General features: G+C 42.9%; 1 protein-coding gene across 1 annotated transcript in view; it reads left to right on the top strand.

Annotated features, from left to right (window-relative positions):
- The first annotated feature begins 6,520 nt into the window (after positions 1 to 6,520).
- The window catches only part of LOC147625109 (uncharacterized), a 29,014-nt gene continuing 12,021 nt past the window's right edge, over positions 6,521 to 23,513 (top strand). Inside the window, exons 1-2 of the mRNA XM_086818372.1 lie at positions 6,521 to 6,667; positions 7,700 to 7,874. Coding sequence (XP_086674498.1) covers positions 7,706 to 7,874 — 169 coding nt within the window. The 5' untranslated portion in view covers positions 6,521 to 6,667; positions 7,700 to 7,705. The remainder of the gene's footprint in view (positions 6,668 to 7,699; positions 7,875 to 23,513) is intronic.

The following is a 23,513-nucleotide window of genomic DNA, read 5'->3' as shown; positions in this document are numbered from 1 at the left end:
CCATCAAGGACATGCCTAGCAACTCATGCTTTATTGTTACCCATGGTAGGGCAAGGAGGCCTATAGCAACTCATGCTTTATTGTTACCCATGGTAGGGCAAGGAGGCCTATAGAGAACAATGAAGACCACATGTCATCAATGCTTACTAGGCATGATCCATGACACATTGATTATGCCTACATGGACACATGATGACTTGGCATAGTGACTAGCCACCTAGCTGATGTATATCACCTTGAAGCTTTTCTTGAGTTTCAACATCCTTCCATAATGCTAGTTATTCTATGTAATGCTAGTGGATGGCATGACAAGACATGGTCACCATCTGTAGCTTAAGATCTTGGTAAATAGCCTAGCTAACCTTATTGTATGACTACAGGACAAGACAAGTCCCTCAAGGCTCTTCTTGTCCTCGCTTCTTGTGCAAAGAATACATGCTCATTAAGATACAACTTGGGTGTTAGTCTTCTTTCACATGACAAGGAAACACATGGTTAAGCTTGCACATGATTAGCTAATCTTATATATGGCAAGTCAATAGGAGGGTCTACCTTCTTAACATGTGTGGTGAATACACAAGGTTACATGAAGTTCATCACGCTATGATGGTTAAATACATAATGTGCTTGCATTCTGTGGGAGCAAATTACATGAGAAGGGTTGCTCTTGAACTACCTTTAAAAAACTAGATGCGCGAATAACATCCTTTAAAAAAGTAGATGTCTTATCTAGAAAAAGAAAATTTGAAAAAGCTTGATAGCCACTTCATGATGTTGGGGACAAGTGAGAGTGGCCACCATGAAGTTGGGGATAAGTGAGAGTGGCCATGAAGTTCTATCAGTGGTGGTGAGGTCCATAGCATTGCTACATTGATTTTGGTTGTTTATGTTAATGCAAACTAGTGAGGTTTATACCTTAACTAATGACTATTGCACTAGCTTGAAGCCTTACGTTGCAATAATGCAGCAACATGCTACTTTTTTGTGATATCCTTTGATGTGAAGATTGCCCGATTTTTGATGAACTTCTATGAAATGACATGATTTATGTAAGGAATGAGAGGGGCACCTTATATACTAACATCTGCACACTAGTTGCCTGAGATTAACTCTTGTCAGTCTGCATTTAATGCCCATGACGATAAAATAAGCATTAAATGTTGTAAATAGTACCAACACTGGCGCCTTTCACACGTGTGAATCGGTTGCCTTTAATGTTGTGGGCCGACTATTGCTATGTGCTACCATAAGCTGGCTGACAAGGTATTAGGGCATACCTATGATGCTTGGCACCCTAAACAAGGCATAAGACATACCTTGGCTATCCCATGGCCTTGTTCCATCTTGCTAAGCTTTACATGCTTTTTAATATTCTTTGTGTATACATCTAAAGAATTGACTTAACATGCCTTATCCTTAGGTGACTTATATGATTATTCTCCAAGTGGGTTAAGAACTGATCCTGAAACCTAAGGTTGGGAGATTGACCTACGTAGCTCGTGCCTGACATGTCTTGGACTAGGCCTCTTCTACATGTGTTAAATGCTCATAATGAGTGTCTTGTCCCTACCTCTACTAGTTCCTTTCACAGTAGGCCAAGGATATTGTGCCAAGTAAGTAATTAAGTTTGAGTGAAGGAATTAAGCTCAAGTTAGCTCTAATATCAAAACTAAAGAGACTAGAGGATATCAATTGAAGAGCACATGAAATACTAGAAGAAACTAGAGCACATAGATAGGAAGAAAAGGGAATCTGAAAAGGGTAACACTTGCATGCTTAAGTGTTACCCTTCAAATCAGAACATGAAATACTAGAAGAGACTAGAGCACATGAATAGGATGAAAAGGGAATATGAGCTGGATACACTTGAATGCTTAAGTGTTACCCTTTAAAAATAAGAACATAAAAGGGTAACTTAACCTACAGAGAATGCTGGTGGATGCCAAGGGAAACTTTTCTTTTTTCCTCTTAAGAATCCTTATCAGTAGACCCTTGACGGTTGACACCATTGATTATTGATTAGATACAACCTTTTTAGCCTATATGATAACATCAATGCTTACATCAATAGGCATGATTGATCATGTCTAGTAAGCGATGCTTACATAATTATAAATATAAACACACAAACACATGTATAAATAAACATATACATAAATACACATAGATAAATATAAATATAAATATGTATTTATAGGTATATAAAGATTTAATTGGAGTGAGGTATTTTTTAATGTATATATATACATGCATAAGAAACATGGATGATACTAATTAGAATGAGTTATTTTTAATATATATATATATGCATGCATGAAAAACATACATGATACTAATACTAATTTCTATGTTACCAACTTTTTGTGGACAGACGGTGTTGATGGGGCCCAAAAAATTGAGAGGAACTAGCTCTACTGGTAAGATATATTTCTTATGTTGGTATTCGTGATGTATATTAGTTTATTACTATGAGTGGTTTATTTAATAACATTCCTTGTGATTTGAAGCAACCATAAACTACAGATTGCGTTCTGGAACCATAGGTGGAAGATGTTGAAAATGTGGTGCCTAGATGCACAAGGAGTATGTATCAAGGGGGTGTGTGTGAAGGTGTGTGAACGGCCTCTTATGGAGAGGAGATATTTGGGGATATTTTGGAGTTGAGGTGGCATCACTTGTGTCCACATCTTGTGTAATCTCTTGGCTATATTAAGAGCCACATGAAAATGAAGGGACACACTCATTTTGGCTAATCCGAGTCATGGTCATGTGTTTATGATTCTACAAGTTGATTATCTTCACTAATCTCTTCACCCCTATCACTAAATCCATGGCTCCCTTCACATTTCATCCACCATAGCTTCATCTTGCATCCATGTAAGCCCTCAAAGCATGATGTTCAAGTTGGTATCAGAGAATTTTTTATCCTAGAACATCCTCCATCATTCCCCCAAACCATTTCTTGAACCCCTTGCACTAATAATCCACTAATCCCTTCTTAATCACAAGCTTATCTTCTCCAAGCTTCCATGGAAGCTCCACCCCAACTTGGTTTTCTGAGTCGTGCAGACGCTACAGCCAACCATTTAGCATAGTATTTGAAAGGAGTACTCTTAACAACTGAGGCTTCAAAAGCCCTAAACCAATTCGAGGGCAAAGCTGCAAAATCGGGCACCATTTCATCGAGAACTCGTCGCCAATAGGTATGCGCCATTCTGCCTTGTATATGCAATGTTTCACCCTAATTCCTCTGACAGAGGTGCGTCTAGGGGTGCTCTAGAATCAGACCCATCCCTGTTGCCATAGCTAAAAAGCTTGAGGTATTGTGAACATTTTTAATTATAGACCTTAATCATAGTACTAAGGACTAATCCAGGCACAAGTACACGTGTTTTCTTGAACCTTTCTAAAGTTTTTGGTGGAGGGCTTGCTCAAATACTTCTTTGCTTCCATGAACCCATGAGAAATCATGGTTAAGTTGTCATGTAATGCTTAACCTTCACTAGTGGACCTTTTCATTGATGAGTGTTGTACACTCCTTCATTGATGTGGATGCTATCAAGTTGAAACATCCTGCAAATTAGTAATGGATATTGCATGTATGTAAGCGTCTTTCACATTAAGGCAAGTGGTCATAAGTTTGTGTGCTAATCTTTCACATTAAGGCAAGTGGTCATAAGTCTCTGTGTGCTAATCATTGTAAAGGGTAGACACTGCCAAGTACCACCGCATAGACAGGGGCTTTGGTAAGACCCCCTACTCATCATGGCGATAAAATTATCAAGTTTAGTAGTATTGGATTCCACACGTGGCAGTCAAAAATCATGTATGCACTCATGAAGAAAAATTTATGGGGAATAATTCAAGGGAGGGACACTCAAGCAAGCTTACGAACTGCATGAAATGAGAAGAATGAGAGAGCCTTGGGACTCATAGCACTTGCCTTGGATGATGAGGTCATTCATCATATCACTGGGATTGAGAAGGCCAAGGATGCATGGGAAGAGTTAAACAAGTTGTTTGGTACACAGGCAAAACACTCCAAAGTTCATTTACTCATGCAATTGTATCAACTCAACGTAGGTACTAGCCATGATCTAACAAGTCACATCAACAAGTATAAAAGCATTAAGCAACAACTTGCCACCATTGGTGATGATGATGAAGCTAAGGCTATTTTGCTTGCTCTAGCTGTGAAAGGAAAGAAGAACATGCCAACATATTTGAAATCTTGTCTAACAACTCTACTCTAACCTTGAATGATGTACAAGCCTCATTGCTTGAACATGAGTAAAAGATGAAAAGTAAATATGAAAATGGAGCGTCCTCATCAAAGGACTTGGCACTTTATGTTGGTAAAAGGGAATTCAAGCCTAGATGCAATCATTGTGGCAAGTTAGGCCACAAATTCAACATATGCAAATTCAAAGATAAACCAAAGCTTGAATGTACGGTGTGTGGGAAACTCGAACACACAGAAAGCAACTGCTAGTCAAAGAATTAACCTCAACAAGCAAATGTGATGGAGGTCTCCTTTCCAAAGGAGGATATGGAAGCACTTTTTTGAAGCTATGGAGTTTTCACCCACCCTCTTGTATCTTGTTGTATTGTTTCTACCTGTTGGCACCGATGATGTAGCAATGGTAGAATGATGTAAAGGCCAAGATGCCTAGTTCATGTGTAAGGCCAAGATGCCTAGTTGTATGTTAGGTCAAGATGCCTATGATGTGTACCTCACACTTAGATGTGTCCTAGATGGCACCAAGGGGGGGTGTTGAAAATGTGGTGCCTAGATGCACAAGGAGTATGTATCAAGGGGGAGGGTGTGAAGGTGTGTGAATGGCCTCTTATGGAGAGAGATATTTGGGGATCTTTTGGAGTTGAGGTGGCATCACTTGTGTCCACATCTTTTGTAATCTCTTGGCTATATTAAGAGCCACATGAAAATGAAGGGACACACTCATTTTGGCTAATCCAAGTCGTGGTCATGTGTTTATGATTCCACAAGTTGATTATCTTCACTAATCTCTTCACCCCTACTATCACCAAATCCATGGCTCCCTTCACATTTCATCCACCATAGCTTCGTCTTGCATCCGTGTGAGCCCTCAAAGCATGATGTTTAAGTGAAGAAGATCAAGGGATGAAGAGACTACCTCGAGAAACAATCCATTACTGAAGTGATGACATAGAATGTTTACATATGTATGGTTGTTGTGTGTATGCACAGATCGTTAGTAGCTACTTTTACAGGTCCAAGATAAAGTGTTGTAGATGTGTTTGCAGGTACTGCATGTTGAGCTATGTTACGCCCTTTCCTATAAATGGAAAAGGACTTCTTCATCTTCCATACATGTCTTGAGGACATGCCATACCGTAAGTCTTTGAAAGAGTAGGGATATGAGCTTGAGACTCACTATTGGTATTGCTTTCTTTAGAGATTTAAAAACATTGAGATGGTGGAGCTTGAGATCACTATTTGATGCCTCTTAGAACTATGTGGGTTGATATATCAAATGTACACATTTTATGCACTATAACTATGATATGCCTATGGTGTATGGTTCTTTTTGAGATGTTGAGACGATGGTTTACTTTGATGTTTTAATCTTATTGATGATAGATCTATTGATGTGTGATAATTAAGTGCGATGTGGTAATTTAGAATATGTACATTCATAGATTGTATATATGCATGTATACAAATATGTATGCATATATGTATAAATATAGCTTCATACGTATGTTTGCCATAATCTTAGTAATTATGTATGCTTTCTTAAAATCTATCTATATTCAATAACCATGTGTAACCCTAGTGCAACTAAAGCTCATACGTTTTATGCATTGTAATTATGACATACCTATGGTGTATGGTTTTTTTAAAGATATTGAGATGATAGTGTGCCTTGATGTCTTAATCTTGTTGTTGATAGATATATCGATATGATTACATGTGATGATAACTTAGAACACATACACTTCTGAGAGATAATGGTTTGCTTTGATGACTTAATCTTGTTGATGATAGATATAACGACATGAATTGGGTGATCATATAGGGACAATTGAATTGTGCAAGTAGGTTTTCATGTGCGAAAAAAGCTCGCGACCCCAAGCTCGCTAAAAAATCACACCTATGGCATAAATTACCATTCGATACCAACTGTTAGTTATAAATTACCATTTGATACCAATTCTCGGTGAAATAGTGTATAAATACAAGGTACTGGGTTGGAATCTACTCTAGTGGCATGTAAAATTAAGTACCCAATCTCTTAAAAAAAAATGAGGGAGAGGCATTTGCAAGATATTATTATAGCTAAAAAGGGTATTATTATAGCTAAAACACTAAAGGTGATGCTGTTTTATAGCCTAAAAGGTGGTAATATAAAAATGAGTTATAGACCAAACGTAATTAATTGTACCACAACAAAAGCATAAATGGCTATTTAATATATCATTATTATTTCATTGCACTGCTGAAGTTTGTTCATACTGTTGGTGGCTCGGCTTATAATCTGATGTTTCGAATGCAGTGGAATTCGAACCAGCACTTTTCATATCTGTACTCACAAACCCTCGCACACCCCCTCCTCTCCTCTCCATTTTCCCTTTTTCCTCTCGCCACTTCTCTGCGAGACACCTCCGGCTTCTGTTGCATCTGGTGCGTCTCTAATCTTCTCAATTGCATTGATCTTCAAGAGATTAACCGTCGCCAATTACTGGCTTTAACAGCTTCATTTAACATCTTCTGTTGCATCCGGTGCGCTTCCAAGCTTCTCAATTTTGATAATCCAGCCCCCATTACCAGGGAAAAATTATCGCTAATCATCTGCATTAGCATTTAGCACTCGTCTTCCCTTCTTAACACAAATCAAAACTCAATTTCTTTGGTTTAATCTAAGAACTTAACCCCTATTACTGAGCATACTAGGCATAGCTAGAAGCTCGTGTGTAATAGAAGGGTTCAGAAGACTCATTCTTTGGTTTGACACAAGAATTTGATCTTTAGTACATGTATATTGATCATGTTATCCATAGCAGGCATGGCTAGAAGCTCTTATGTCAAAAGGGTTAAGGAAACTCGATTTCTTGGTTTAACATATGAACTTGACCCGTTGTATCTGCACACTAATTATCTGTCACCATGTTAGGCATAGCTCTTATGTATGTGAATTTTTAGGTTTAACATAAGAACTTGACCCTTGGTGTATGTACATTAACCATCTGTTGCCATATCAGGCATAGCTAGAAGCTCTCTAGTTTAACATAAGAACCTGACCCTTAGTATTTGTGTATTAATCAACTGTCACCATACCAGGCATAGTCAGAAGCTCTTATGAATGTGTAACAGGAGGTTGAAGCACAGAACTCGACCCTTGGTATATGTACATTAATTATTTGTTACTTATATCAGGCATAGCTAGCTCTCTAATGTGTAAGCTCTTATGTATGTGTAGAATAGCGTAAAGGGGTTTACATGTATGTGCAGAATAGCTTCAAGGGTTACCATGTATATGTAGAATAGCATAAGGGGCTACCATGTATGTGTAGAATAGCATAAGGGCGTTGGATTGTTAAGCTCTCTGACGTGGTTTATGTATGTACATGACAGCATGATGGTGAAGTGTCCTGTCTTTAACATTCTGGCCAAACGTATATTTTGAGATTTTTTTTTTTCCTGGCTGAATTGAAGCCATGCATGTCAGCAGGGTATTTCTGCCTGCATTTGATGGTGATGGTATCCCTTGATGATGATGAGAATCGCAAGGCTGAAACTGTGTACAAGACCAAGGCTGTGCAGTTTTTTGGCGGCTCAGTCCCCATTATTATGCAGAATGACAATGGCCCTTGCCCACTTCTTGCTATCTGTGAGTTTCTTCACATGATTCTTTACAGATGTTTGAATGCAGTTTTTCCAAAAAAAAGTGAAGGCTAGTTCATGACATGTAATGATGGTGGTTTGGCTTTGTAATAGTATGATGGTCTAGTTTTGTAAAAGAAATTTAGGCAAGAGTTTTTGTTTCCAACAAATGATCTTGTTTATTCTATGGTTGATAATAAATTTTTATCAATGCTCAGCTTAGTTGTGGTTCTCAATGACAATAAGAAAGGCAAAGTCTCTTTCTATAGACATGTATGCGGGTGCATGCATGCCCAAATCTGTGTGATTATGTGCATGTGTGTGAGAGCGAGAGAGAAGAAGAAGAAGAAGAAGAAGAAGAAGAAGATTAATGTCTGCAGAAAGCCAAAAACCAAATACATAAACTAAAGATCATACTGGTCTTGAGCTAAATCTATGGTTCAGCAAGATAAAAGAAAACATCCTACTAATCAGCTAGTAGATTTGTAATGCCATGTATCAAGTTCAATCACCTTCACTAAAGAAATATATGGGTTGGGTTTTTGTTTTTGTTTTGGTTTGGACTTATGAAAATTCTCAATGAGAATCTACCCTCACCATAGACTGTCCACTTGTCCTCTTTCTGAGTTGCTTTGACTTTGGCTAATTCTGCATTCTTGTGCTTGAATTGCATTAGGGTTAATTCCTTTGCAATCAATATTTTTGCGTTTTTTAAGTTTGTTTATACCCAATCTTATCAACTCTTATACTACATAAGTAACCCCAATGTTATCAAATCTTGTACTGCTGCTTATGTGTGTGTGTGTGTGTGTGTGTGTGAGAGAGAGAGAGAGAGAGAGAGAGAGAGAGAGAGATGTTATTAACATCTATGAAAGACCTGAACAGTCTATGAGACCGAAAAGATGTTACACGTGATCCACGAGTAAACTGCATGTGAAGACAACAGCCGAAATAAAAGACAAGGCCAACCTGTGTACACAGCCTATAGAAGTAAAAGAATCTTTTATGTCCAAAGTCATATCATAATGTGCCATCCTCCTCATGGACCGAGTACATGGTGTGTCCCACCGATCAATACACAAATCCTTTATTTCTATAAGCTTGTCAGCATCAACACCCTCCATCTTCTCTACCATCCGAATTGTGATAAGCCCCATTGTTGCTCCCTCCGTATTAGCCAAGTGAAGAATCTGGAGGATGGGGGCACAAAGTTTCACAATCAATTTGGCATCAAGCCAAAAAGAGCTTCCGAGTATAATACTTGATACTTCCTTTGTAAGTGTTGTGTGGGTAGTCTTCCTCCATGAACACCACTCATCACAAACCACCAATCTTCTCAACGCATCGTAATTGTATTATCTAACAAAGTGTTGTTTGGGAAGTCTTCCTCCATGAACACCACTCATCACAAACCACCAATCTTCTCAACCCATTGTAATTGTATCATCTAACAAATTAGCCAATCTTCTCAACCCATTGTGTCATCTAACAAACTAGCCAGCACTATGAACATGCATGGAAACCGTGTTTGAGCTGGCTTCAAAAGTTCCTAGGTGCTATGCTCCTTAACATAGCCATTGCCTTCTACCTTCTAGTGAAGCTAACAATCTTCTTTCCTTCCTCCAACACTGTAGCAACCCACTCTAGGTTTTTAGTGTCCTCAAATAGCAAGCCCAAACAACGGCAAGTGCAACCAGTGTAAAGGATAGATGGCCACTCTTCTTGTAGAACACTCATGCCTTTGTGCTAGGGTTTGCGAGTAGAGATAGCAGCGAAATCAAACACAACACATACGAGTCCAAAACTATTGTTTTGTATTATGCCCAAGAAGAAAGTAGTACAATTAAAATTCAAGTACAAATGATGGCTGAGAATAAAGACATCAAATCACAACCCACACTCTGTCGACCATGTCCCCTAGCCTGCCCACACCCTGTAGAGAAATGCTCTATATGCGTCTAGCATTGAGAAGAATGCATATGATTACAGCACCAGTAGGTGCCAGTCGGCCCGCCATTATGCTGTTGGCTTGGTCCAGAGGACATCCCACCACACTAGGGCCACTGGCTGACTGGCACGTGGCACACGCGGTTGTCAAAAAACTTGTCCGCTTATCCTGCGCACATTGTGCACCTACCTTTAGATTATCCATGTGTACCATAGGTGATAGGTGTCACATTAATCGGTAGCCCGAAGAACACTCCAAAGAAAGGCCTGGCACAACTCTGCTATTCAAATTCCAGCCACTAATGCATCGGCTCTGATGGATAACAAGAACTTCTTGCACCAACTCAATGCACCTTGAAGGAAGAAAGCACAACCAAAAACAATATTAATGTGTTTCCATTAGTACTGCTTGGCACCTGTATGTCTAGACCACCATCTCCTTGTGGAACATACTCCAAGTAATATACATCTGTTGATACACCGAAGCAAAACTTGGGCTGTAGTCTGTACAGTCACCCAGAAATCTGTGTATTGTGAAGACACACCCATTGGTATATGTCCTCCTTGTGGTGGTGCCTTCATGATGTCATATGCTGAAGATACTCCACCCAATGAAAACGACAAGTGAGAAGAGTCCTCCTGTTCAAGCCCACAAACTGAAGCAACTGCCATTGAAGCCAAAGATTCTCCACCTCGTGCAGACGACAATTGTAAAGACTCTTAGAGACCTGACTGGAAACTTCCTCGGTTCATACCTTTGGCAAGGGTGTGTGCTCAACCCGAGAAATGAAAAAAGTTCAGATGCGCACACATGCATCTCCTTCACACTCATTCTTTGGTTTCGATGAAGCCGCCGCCTCGGATTTATCCTCCTGTCCAAGATCTGGCAAAATTGATCCTTGTAGAGAACACTCCCGATCTTATCTCCAGCCACTTGTGAAACTCTGCATATGGTCCACCGCCATTTGTAACCCGGGTTGCGTGTTTTAAGTAACATTAAACAAGATTAAGACAATATGACAAATTTATAAACCATTGACACATTCACATTGCAACAAAAGAAATAATAGAATGAGATATTAACACCACACTAGACCAGAATGGCCGGTCCTCCTTTGGGGTAATGATTTATATCTTGGGAGTTTTCTAGTACAAGCACTGGGGTGTCCCAAAGGACCACCAGATTTCCACAAAAACAAAAAAGCAAACAACCAAACAGTGGCCTGGGAAGACTACTCTTCCCTTGTTACAACCCTCGTCTCCCTATGGAGTAGGTGTAAGAGTGTTCTTGCCAAGGTTCTAGGTGACCCTGGCACGGTGGAGCTACCACCATGTACTGCACCCAACCTCTGAGGCCTTAGAGAACACTACCTGTACTTACCAACCTATCCAAGATAGGAAAGTCCTCGAGACATGTGAAATACCTGGAACCAACGGGCTGATGTTGGTCTCGCGAAATCCAATGCACTTAAGAGCTCCATCGTGGTCCACGCTCCCTAGAAAGTCTTCAAATGAAGGCCAAAGTATGATGGCAGCCTTCAGAGTCTTCTCAACGTGATGCAGGTGTCACCTGATAACCACGCAGCCGGGTTCGGCTTCATGCTCAGCCTCTGTACGACCAGCCCACTGAATTAGGGTTAGGGTTTTCTGCAGATCAATACGACCAGGTCCAGTAGATGATTTCACTGCTGAGCCCCCTAGACTAGTAGTTGAAGAGGATAGTGACTATACGGCCAGTGGGATCTGGTACAGCAGAGAGAACAAGAGCTGTATGGCCAGGGGATGAAGGCGCATGTGTACGGCAGCCATAGCAGAAAGAGACGCAAATGTGATAGTGTACGGCAGCCACTTGCACAAGGGCGCAGCACTATGATGATGTATGGACAGCACTATAGAGAGGTATAGCCTGCTACACGGTTTTGGTACAATGTACGGACAGAGGCAGTGCAGCGCTTCCTGGATGTAGAGACCCACGTTGATGACACTGATGCGCTTGAAGTATTTTATGATGTTTTTACAAAAGGGCTTGGCCCATACTGCACAAAGTATACACATGCTGAAGCATCACACACTTACGCTAGTGCAAATCACCATGCAAGTAATTTTGTTCACAATGCTTGTACCATCACGAGCTCAACTAGCTGTGGAGCAGGGAGTTCTACCGCTTGATCGTGAGGACCTGGGAGTCTTACCAATTGGTCCTTCGACATAGATTGGGGAGTTGTGCCACTTGATCTATCTTGCCACCAGGCTCCGGGAATGGTATCGCTTGAGCCTCTAGCTCACCACTAGAGCTAACACACCTAGACTTTTGGGATCGTACACCATGGATAAAACTGGCCAACAAATAACTTTTTATTAACAAAAAAAAATTTATTACAGAGATAATCGGGGACTAATTTAAAATGTGACACCATCTTTGGCTTCCAAAAGCCTCACATATGCCTGCCCCGACGAAGGAATCAAATGGAAATCCATAGCTTCCCAGAACTGCTGCATCAACAATGTAATCGCTAGTACTTTTGCAGTATACTCCTGATAATACACCTTGTGATACACCGAAGCAAACTTTGTGTTCTCCAAAGTTGTCTCCTATAAAACCTCGTTTTCTGGGATGACCTCCAATGGTAAAGGCACATCTAGTGACATGTCCTTGTGTGGTGCCATCTGTGAAGAAAACTTGTTGCTACAGCCAACTCTTTTGATGGTTGTGAAGAATCCTCTTGGGGAGCATTTCTTAGTCACTACTGCGTGAGAGAAATCCTGCAATAGAGCCTTTACCTCCGTGAATTCCTCAGCAAATGAAAGGTTTGCGTCACTCCCTTGCTAGAAGGGCCTTACTTGTAGTGGTCAAAACCGTTTCTCATGTGTAATTGTCCATACCTTTGTATTGCTGATGGCGACTGTCTCAAGAGGTTTAATGCAGGCTCTCGTTACGCTCTTCCTTGTTGCAGCCATGGCGACGATGCCTATCTAGACTAGAATTGTGACATGTGAGAGCTTAAGACCGTAGTAATCACAACCTTAGTCTAACTAAACTGCACTTAATGATGTTCAAGAGATAGACAAATATGTGTCAATGCAATGCAGCTATATAATATGAGGAATGCGGTTACAATGAGATCCAAATGGATCTATACGGCTGAATATGCTGCCTATATGCTGAATATGCTGAATATGCTGACTGAACTGCTGTCCACTATCTTTCCCTTGTCTCTTGGGAAGGAAACGCTGAAGGGAGGCTTTGGAACAGATGCTAAATGCTGACTTGATGATGAAACACAGATGCGTTTGCAGATCTGATGGGCTGAACTGAATGCGTTTGCTGATGATGATGTTGAGGATGATGCGTTTGCTGAATGCTGATGCGTTGGCTGGTTATGCTGCTCCCAATGCTTCCTGGAGGAGATGCGTTGGAGAACACACTGCTGAATGCTGCTATGATGATCTTGGATGGCTGAATGGAGAGGCTCTTCTATTTATATGAGTGAGGGCTGCTGGTCGGCCAGCATTAATGCAGTCGGCCAGCTACTGAATGTCCACGACTGGGCATATAAAATGATGCCATGTCACCGTACACCTGACTGGTGTGCACGTGACATTCCCCGCTGCTAAACTGTTGCTGGGTGATAAACCTGGCAACCTTCGACTCCTCTGTGATCCTTCTCCTCCGAACCATTGCCCCCTTCTGTCTTCTGCTGCTGCCGGGACTGAGGCCGTCTGCAGGAGTGAAATCCTTTGAGCCAAGACTCTATGTACTGCGGGAACTGAATGGCAAATACCTGAGTCACCCCTGACTTGCCTGTGGAAACCTTTCACCTACCATCTCCGTCGTACCTGAAGCTCTGAACCTCCTGAGGCGATGTTGGAGCAAACTTCCGTCTTCTGTGGAAGAGAAACCCCCTGCTGCTGCCAGTTGAAGTCCAAAACTTATGTCCTTCTTTGATGATGGATGTCATTCTTCCCTGAGAGTTCATGGGCAACATGTATGCAAGACTGACTGCTAAGATATCTGCTATGCAAACCATGTGCAACCCTATATGCTGTGCAAGAATGCAGATGGATGGGTTACTGATGCAGACCTAAGGGAAAATCCCTAAGGGTGGCTTGCAAAATTTTGAGAATTGGGTTTAACTGTGCGGAAGCGATAAAAATGATGACTATATACGTTTGCAGATCTGATGGGCTGAACTGAATGCGTTTGCTGATGATGATGCTGAGGATGATGCGTTTGCTGAATGCTGATGCGTTGGCTGGTTATGCTGCTCCCAATGCTTCCTGGAGGAGATGCGTTGGAGAACACACTGCTGAATGCTGCTATGATGATCTTGGATGGCTGAATGGAGAGGCTCTTCTATTTATATGAGTGAGGGCTGCTGGTCGGCCAGCATTAATGCAGTCGGCCAGCTACTGAATGTCCACGACTGGGCATAAATGTCATAAATGCCAGTCGGCTGTCATAAATGCTGATTTTGGTGATAAAACACCCTCATATATGCCTGAATAAATTATGATTAAATGCCTGATGATGCTTATGATGCTAAAATGATGCCATGTCACTGTACACCTGACTGGTGTGCACGTGACAAGAATCATGCCAATGCGTCCTCTGGCAACGCCTCTTGGATTATGGTTAGAAGGATGTCTGCTTGCACAATGGTATCGAGAAGAATCCTCATGATGATGGGCATGGCAATCTTGTGAATGTTCTTCGTGTCAGTTTCGTGCTGTCTTCAATGTTGACTTTTTTTGTACACGTGAACAGCTAGTAACCAATGATCACAAAAAGATGGCGATGGCTACAACCCTTCACACAGAGGAAGGGTGGGTCGGGCAAGGAAGCACACCCTACACCCTAACCAAGAAGCCAACCCACATGGGTGATACCCGAATCCGACTTTTCCCAAACATGACTTGTGCACTCCTAGAAACTAGGGCTCTACCCTAACCAAAGCAACCAATGCACGGAGGGTGCTAAAAAAGAAAAAAATTGGCAATTCCCTAGGCTCTGATACCAACTATAGAATATTCGTGCCTTTGTGCTAGGGTTTGAGAGTAGAGATAGCAGCAGAACCAAACATAGCACACACTAGACTCCTTGTCATGTGCTTAGCTGTGGCCATGGATAACCTCATCATTAGTCCCGGATTCGGCAACGTTTTAGGGGAGATTTAGAGGAAGATTTAGAGCTGATTTTGCAGACCAGGGCTCCCGAAGTGCCCAAGACATACACCCATATTTGGGACACCTTTCGGGCACAATTTGGACACAAGAGAAGGCTTTTGGGACAAAGTTTTGCAGGCCGAAAAGGCAAAACCGATTGGATTATGAATTGTCCTCTTCTCCCTATATATAGCCAAGCTCTCATTTGTACATATCATCTAATCCCCCTTTGGGATGAGGTCATAGGTAGTCAGTAGAAGGTCCAACGTCAACCTTTTGGTCAGGCCAAAGGCCTCAGAAGTTGTGCAGACATCACCATCTTTTTGTACCATATAATACATTGAACACATATCTCATTTCTCTCTCTTCTCTCTATGTCTAATCATCATTATAGTTTGCATCATTGTTCTTTATCAGGCTTAGGGCTGAGGACCAAGTATGCAAGGCTTCCGTGCATGCAACATTGGTATCAGAACATTCAGGCTCAGCCCTCTAAGCTGTCAGGACAATGCACAGATTCTATAGCAAAATACAACTAAGTTAGCATTATGAGGTGGTCTGTAGTAGGTAAAGCCAGAGGAAAGCATTCTCTGGGAGTGTGTGCTCAAAGATGTCACGTGCACAGCCTTGGACATGGATAACCTCATCACCATAGCTCTGTTAAGGGAAAGGGATTGCAAGCATGGGGACAAAGTGGAATAGATGCACTGTTCCAACCAGACTTGGAGTGGAATTTGAGAAGTGGCAAGGTGTTCAGGCAATCAAAGTCAAAGTCAAAGTCAAAGTTAGTAGTCCAGGGAGGACGGATGACAGGTTTCCAACCTGTCATCAAGTTTAGTAGGATGGGATGTCACGTGCACAGGCGTGGACATGGATAACACCATCATTAGTCCCGGATTTGGCAACGTTTTAGGGGAGATTTAGGGACAAATTTAGAGCCAATTTTGCAGCCCAATAGGCTCTCGAAATGCCCAAGATATACACCCCTATATGGGACACCTTTTTGGGCCCAATTTAAGCACAAAAGATGACTTTTTGGATGAAGTTTTGTGGGCTAAAAAAGGCAAAACTGACTAGATTACGAATTTTCCTCTTCTCCCTCTCTTTTGTACATCCTCTTTGTCTAATCATCATTAAATTTTGCAACATTGTTCTTTATCAGGCTTAGGGCTGAGGGCTTCCGTGCATGCAACACTCCTAAACTACCTTTTTTTTGGGAAATATGTATAGATATATTATTACTTAAAAGTGGATCATGTACAAGTTAGAAGATGCAACCCAAAAGAGAGGACCAAAAGCCAATAATCATCGTAGCTATCCACCTGTTATGTAATCATAGCGGGTTTTAGGCCTCCCAATTGTTAATTGAGAATCTCCAACAACTTGGCCACCGACACCAATGATGAGCTTGCAATGTAGTGGCTTTGAGGGATAGCACCACTAATAGTCCAATCATTTCTTGTAACCACAAATTCAGCTGTCCATTGGGATTTATGTGATCTCCAAGTGAACCTGCAAACGGAGGACTCTGCAGCTGTACTTGTAGCAAATAAAAAATTGAGCAGCATTAGCTGACAAGTTGTCATGGCCCTGTGAAAATGGAACAGTACAAGTGTGGGCATGGTGGTTGCAGAGTCAGAATATTGAATGATTCACATGGGGGGTGCCCGGACAAAGTTATAGATGTGTGGACATCCCTAGGTGTGAAGGGGGGAACTAGAACATTAAACTTTAATGTTTATTAAAGTTGCCCCTAGGCCTTAGTGGCCCTAGGGAACTTTTAAAGTTTGGGGCCCTAGGGATTATTTTGGGGAGGAGCCACTTTTGGAGTGTTTCTCTCTCCTCTCTCTCTCTCTCTTCCCTTTTGGGAATCGTGGAGTTCTCAAGCGCATACACACAAGTGTGGAAAAAGCTGAGGAAGGAGGCGGCTGCTGTATCTGTGTGTTGCTGCTGATTTCTTCTGCATATCCAGCCGTACTACCCACGTGTGCAGCCCGTACTTCACTGTACGACTGCAAGTACTGTACTGTTGCTGTAATCTGCTGCAAGCGCTGTTTTCTCTGCTGGATTCTCTGCGCACAGGCCCTGTACAGGCTGTACCAGCAAGTACACAGCCAGTACAATACTGTACGACTGCCGTACAGTGTACGGACAGTCAGGTACAGCAAAAACTGCTGCAGGCGGCGCTTGACAGGTTGCTGGACAGGCCTGATTACACTGATTCAGGCTGGTACAAGAGTGGACAGCAGGCTGTGTGTGCAGGTACAACTCCTGACACGTATCCCGAGGTGGTACAGACAGGTACGGAGCTGTTTTTCAGATCTGTACTTTCAAGGACAGCATAAGAGTGAACATCAGGAGGAGGGTACAGGCAAGTACAAGCACATGTGTGAAGCAGGGTTGTGGAAAGAAGTGCCTGCAAGTACAGATTGGTACCGTTGCTTCCTCCAGTGCTGTTTCACGAGCTGAATTTGGTAAGCTCCGTTTCTGTTCATCTATCTCTCTTTCTACTGCTTGATGTCTGTTGCAGATATGAGTTATCTGGCCCCTTGTGAGAGGAGGGGTATGGCAGATTGACAAGGGTTGAGACAGAGTTTGGACAGCATATGTATGTATGAGCTGAGATGATGTATCATGCACTTGAGTTATGCCAGATGTATGCTCATGGCTGCCCTGCTTAGTGGTCTTGGCTGATCAGAGGGAGGCACAGTGTGTTATTGTGGAACACAGATCTGTGTGCATAGATTCTCTATGCTAAGAAGGTTTTTGTGGGCAGTCAGATTGGACATACAGGTGTAAACTCTTGGCTGATTTTTGTTGTACTCAGCCATTCATATTATTTTAATTGAATAAAGAAATACCGCAAGGGGCGCCAAGCTTTGGGGCCAACAGGTGTCGCCTTGTTTTCAGATTTGGGCACTCTAGCTCCAATCTGTTTTGTTTTCATATCTAGACTACAAGTGGACGGGTGACTGCTAGTCTACCGCACTCTGGTTTCTATCAGAGGCCAGTTTCACAAGTACATGTATCCATGTCTCAGAGAGTGAAGCTATCCAGCAACATCTCATTGTTTCCACTTTGCTAGGATTGATATTTATGAGAAAGGAACAAATGGTTTTGCATCACTTTTATTTGGTAATGTCTAAGCTCTAGAGAGGAGAAGACAAATACATAGTATTGGCAAATACCCTCTGAAGGGCCCCCCTCCACGTACGGTGTATTTGCTTTATTGAACTATTCTGGCTGTAAATAGTCTGAACTGAACTGAGGTGACTTGGACAGCTCTGCTGGCTGAGATACCTTTCAGCCTAAAGTCTATCCCTTGATTTACACCTTTCCACCTTGCTTTGGTGCTTCACTTGGCTTGTATACAGCCCTGGACTTAGCACTTGTAGAAAATGAGATGATTTATGCCTATTCCTGCCCTATGCTTATATAGTGCCTTGAGTATGTAGTGGGTTTGCATAAAGAGCTGTTGACCTATTTCTGTTGACCCGTGACCTGATTATTTCAGGCTCCTTTTCACACGTGTGATTATTAGGCTGGCAGATAGGGCTTGATGCTGGCGGACAGGGGTTTGTGTGCCCTAGGGGCTGGTTCCTTGGGCATGGGGGCCTCCATGGCCCCTAGGGTAGCCCCTAAGGTTTGACCACTTTGTAGGCAAGGCCCCTAAGGCCTTATGGGGTGGTCATAGGGCTGCCCCTTTGCCCACATGCCCACATACATATATCTAGTGTCCCAAGTACTACACCTCTACATCATTCCAGAGGGTGACACCTGAGTGCGTGACATGCATTACATTCATGTGTGGGACATGCACACCTGACTATGACCATGTATGAGACTTGTACACGTGACCATGGACTCTAAAGTGGATCCGTGGTTGACTCGTCCTGGACTATGGCTCACAAGGAGCCAGTTACCACTCTAGGTTTTGCACCTGTTGTATAGATATGGCCACGTGGCATCCAAGCGTGGGATGCACGTGACAGCCCCTTTTGCTTTATTTGACGGAAGTTGCATAGCCTCCAAATAGTCCGTCAATAATGGCGGATAATCTTCATAGAAGTTCTTGTCAAGCCAAATTGCTTCATGCGTCCCTTGGTCCCAAAACTTCATGAGAAATTGACACTCTTTGTGATCGGAGCCTTGCTTGAAGTAGTGCAAAAGGATTTGTTCTGGAGCCATCACTTTGGCTTCGTTGATGATATCAGGTTTTGGTTCATCTTGGACATCTATGGGAGGAGATGTCCGGCATAGTGCTTCAACCAAGTAACATGAAACACATCATGCACGGTCCAACTAGAATGTAACTTCAATTTCATGGACGCCTCATTGATCTTCTTCAAAATGGGAAAAGGTTCGAAACTCAAAAATGATGATGTTGGGCATCGTGTGTCAACGTGTTTCAATCTTTGTTTCATTTGTTTCATAATCCTGAGCTAAACCCAATCTCCTTCCGAGAATTTCACATCCCTTCTATCCTTGTTGGCCTACCGAGAATAGGTCTCTTGCGCTTTGGCCAACCTATCTTTCATAGACTCCAAAATCTCTTGGTAAGTCTCCATCATGCGGTTAGTGTCAGGCACTAAAGACGATGTCCTGGTCAACAAAGACTGGAACTATCACGTGCACCCTGCACTGGGGTACATAGTGACAAACTAGCATTATCATCAATGCAACATTTGTACAATAATAGTACCTTTTTAGGAACATTTGTCGTACACTGTGACCCCATTGTGAGCCCTCAGTCCAAGGACAATCAAGCATGAGCTATGTAGGTTAGTCTCTGAGCCATAGAGGTTAGTTTGGAGTCGGTCCTCTTAACCCACTTGGAGAACCCCATCAGATAAGTGTACCTATCATAAGCTTTCTCAAAGTCTAGGAGTAGCACTATGAGGTCCTATTGTTGCATCTTGGTCGAAGCTGTTGCCTCTTAGAAGGTGAAAATGTTGTCTAGAATGCTCTGATCCTGAACAAAGCTGGTCTGAGTGTCATAAATCAAGTCCGGGAGAACCTGCTGCTGATGGCCTTGGCCAAGATCTTGTAGGCCGTCCCAAGAAGAGTGATGGGTCTCCACTGCCGGATCTCCAATCTGTCACCACCTTCTTTAGGAATCAAGTGTATCAGACCCTTTGAGAGCCTCACTGGCATGGCACCTGTGATCATAATCTCGTTGTGATATTCAGTCATTTGTGGGCATATGCCATGCATATTCCATCCACATTGACAAGTCTGACCTCTCGACGGATCTTACAGATCTACTTAAGGGTGTCAAGGCTAGAAGGTAACGGATCCGAATGACTCCACGAGCTTTGGATGCATTCCAGAACCTCAGTGGCTTTGTTAGAAGCTCCTTGTCTAGCGTTGGTATCTTGGGATGAGCCATTCCTAGTAATCACCGATGCGAGTGACCTCGCGATTGGAGCTGTTTTATAGCAAAATGGCCATCCAATAGCTTACATGTCTCATAAACTGCTACCCGTAGAAAAGAATTACTTCTATGATTGGGAACTCCTTGCAGTGATTCAAGCCCTGAAACATTGGAAGCATTTGCTTTATTGGAGAGACTTTGAGGTTCACATTGACCATCAGGCACTGCGCTGGATTCAGACAATGCCAAGTGCATACTGGTGTGACCGTTAGCACTGTTGGTGCCAAATTTTCTAGCAATTTGGTGGCATGATTGAGTACCTTTCCGGAAAGGCCAATCTAGTGGCTGATGCTTTGAGCAAGAAGGGAACAGTGACTACGATTTAGAACACTAGACTAGACCTTGTTGGTATGGGACTAGATGATATTCGGTACACAGTGGGAACATGCATTGGACGCCACAGGACCATGCCACTTTTTGATATGGGATGCTTGGCTTTTCTACAAAGGCCGCCTTTGTGTCATGAAGTTGTTCACGGTAGCTCTTCTCCATGACGCCCATGATGCCATCACCGGTGGTCATAGGGGCATGTGAGGTTTGTTAGAAAGTGAAAGCTCCTCGTGGGAAGAAGCTAGGGTTGTTACAACCTTTACTCATTCTCAAAGGATCTTTCCAAGATATATCTATGGATTTTGTGATAAATTCGCCTCTTAGTCTAGATAAGCATAACACACAATGTTTGACTATTGTTGATGGATTTTTTTTTTCGAAAATAAGATCCTTCTATTAGTTAACCAAAAACAGCTTCAAAGGTTAGGTACAAACTCGCCTCCATGTACGGGCATAGTAACCTGGACCGGCAGAAACGGTCGGTTCGGACCGGGTTGGAAACGGTGTGTCCGAGTTTCCGCGAGGTCGGAAACGGCAAGAAACGGAGTTTCTTTTGAATTTATTTTAGACATGTAAAAAACATGCATAGAGACATCCTATTAAATAAACTTATGTCAAGAGATGCAAAAAACATGCATAGAGATGCAAAAAACATTTCCACTTGCGGGAACCCCCACCTCCGACATATCCATCCCCTTTTGTTGCATACTGCCAATAGGGATCTGTAGGCATAGTGAGACTTGAAAGCACTTGCCCTTGGAGGCTTGGGCTTGAGCCTTGAAGCCTTGAAGAATGGGCTGCCCGGCAGCCACCTGTGAGACTGGAGAGCAGGCTGCTGCAGAGTACAAGCCTTGGGGCCTTGTGGGGGCAAAGGCTTGAGCCTTAGGGCCTTGGCCTTGAGCCTTGGGCCCTTGTGGTGATAGGCGCAGGGTTCGCAGAAGAGGGTGAACAATTAGCTTGCACACACCAAAAAAAAAAAAAAGAAAAAAAAATGTACGGAAACGGCGTTTCCGCCGGTCTGCCGTTTCTGGAAACGGCCGAACCGTTTCCAGGGGGCGGAAACGCCGTTTCTGGTTACTATGTGTACGGAGCGAGGAGGATCAAGGAACAAAATAAGGGGAAGGATGCACTTCTCCTCCGGGTGGCCGCTCTATGAGGAGAAGGCTATCTCATACAAGGGGAGAGGGAGGGAATAACCATACAGATGGTTTGTAGTGCCAATTGGGCTCACCACCACTATCTGTGAGAAAAGGACCAGGTCGCAAGAGCCTCACGAAGGCTTCTTGACGCTTCCGCATACGGTTAGAACCACTTGAAGCTTCCCCCACTATCTACGGAGGATATGAATGATGTCAAGCCAAATGCTCCTGATGGACTACGCATGTGGAGTGTGGGTGTCTTCGATGGCTTCGCTGGATCGAGCTCTCCAGATGTGCCATGTGACAATGCTGCTGTAGATCTCCTATCTCTGGCTCGAACCAGGAGTCCAACGACTAGTAGATGGGGCTGGGACTAGCACTATTGAGATGCGAAGGTGAGAGACTTGAAGGGCGAGCCATAGTCCGGGCTGAGTCAGCTAGGGTTCCACTCTAAGCATCCAAGGCTAGGTGTACAAGTCCCGTACATGGTCTTGGTTTGGTTTGCAAGTCCCACACATGAAGCAGTGCCAGTGCGTATTGTGAGTCACCCTCTGGAATGATGATAGGTGTTCTGAGTGTTCGTCTCGTAGCCAAATACCAAGCATTTGGGTCTTAGAGCACGTAGTTGCATGTAGGAGAAGGGGGCAGCCCTTTGGGCCACCCTAGAAAGGGATTAATATCCCTTGACTAAGAGATTGGGTAGGCCTTCGACCACTCTAAGGGGCCAAGAGGTTTCCTTGTTTTGACCTATTCCAACAAGGTCGTTACCTTGGTCCATCAGTTGGGTATATCAGAAGAAGACGAGCTGAAATAGTTCATTAGAGGTTTACCGACAGAAACGTTAGGTACCTAGTCATAAATTTTGAGCCTCCGCAGGCACTAACCTTCACTCAGATTCAGGAATTGATGCCCTAGCAGCAGTCATCTACCCAACAATCATCCACCCAGGTTAAGGAGGCTCATAATAGCAAAGACCAGAAGGACCAAAAGAAAAATTCTTAGGGTCAATCGAGCAATAAGAAAGATTCCAAAACACTCGAGGAAAAATCTAAGGAGGGCATCACCAGAGGTTACCTCCAGCTGGGTGAACAGACATGGTACAAGGCAGATAACCGTTGTTTCTTCCGCCACACTGTGGGACCAGGAAGAAGGATTGCACTAAGTGGCAAGATGAAAAGTCTGCCAAAACACCCACTTCCATAGTAGCGAGCGTAGCATCTACATCCACACCTCCACCATCAGCCTCTAATGACTTTAGCTATTGCTAGCTTTGAATTCGGTGCCACCAGTGGTATTTGATGATAAGCAAGAGGGTGAGGCAAAGGGACAGAAGAAGGCTCTCATCCGTGCCCATGGCACTGCGAAGGGACAACAGTTCATTGTTCTCTTTGACATTGGCAGTTTTGAGGATGTCATCTCTCCACAGTTGGCAAATAAAATGAGATGTATCTTGGTTCCTTATCATTTAGATGTGGACGGGTTTACACCTGGTCTATGTACACACGTCTCTAAGAAAGCTTAGCAGTGTGTGTAACTATTTGGTCCTCCTAGCTCTATTTCACATGATGAAATCCATGCCCAGACACTATAGATCCTGGCCAGCGTGCCCGTGGATTGTTCCTGAATAAATTCC

The sequence above is a fragment of the Cibotium barometz genome, chromosome 24 (genome assembly GCF_041138505.1).
Source record: "Cibotium barometz isolate CiBa-2024 chromosome 24, ASM4113850v1, whole genome shotgun sequence".
In the NCBI taxonomy this organism is placed as follows: Eukaryota; Viridiplantae; Streptophyta; class Polypodiopsida; order Cyatheales; family Cibotiaceae; genus Cibotium; species Cibotium barometz.
This window is presented reverse-complemented; position numbering and strand designations above follow the sequence as displayed.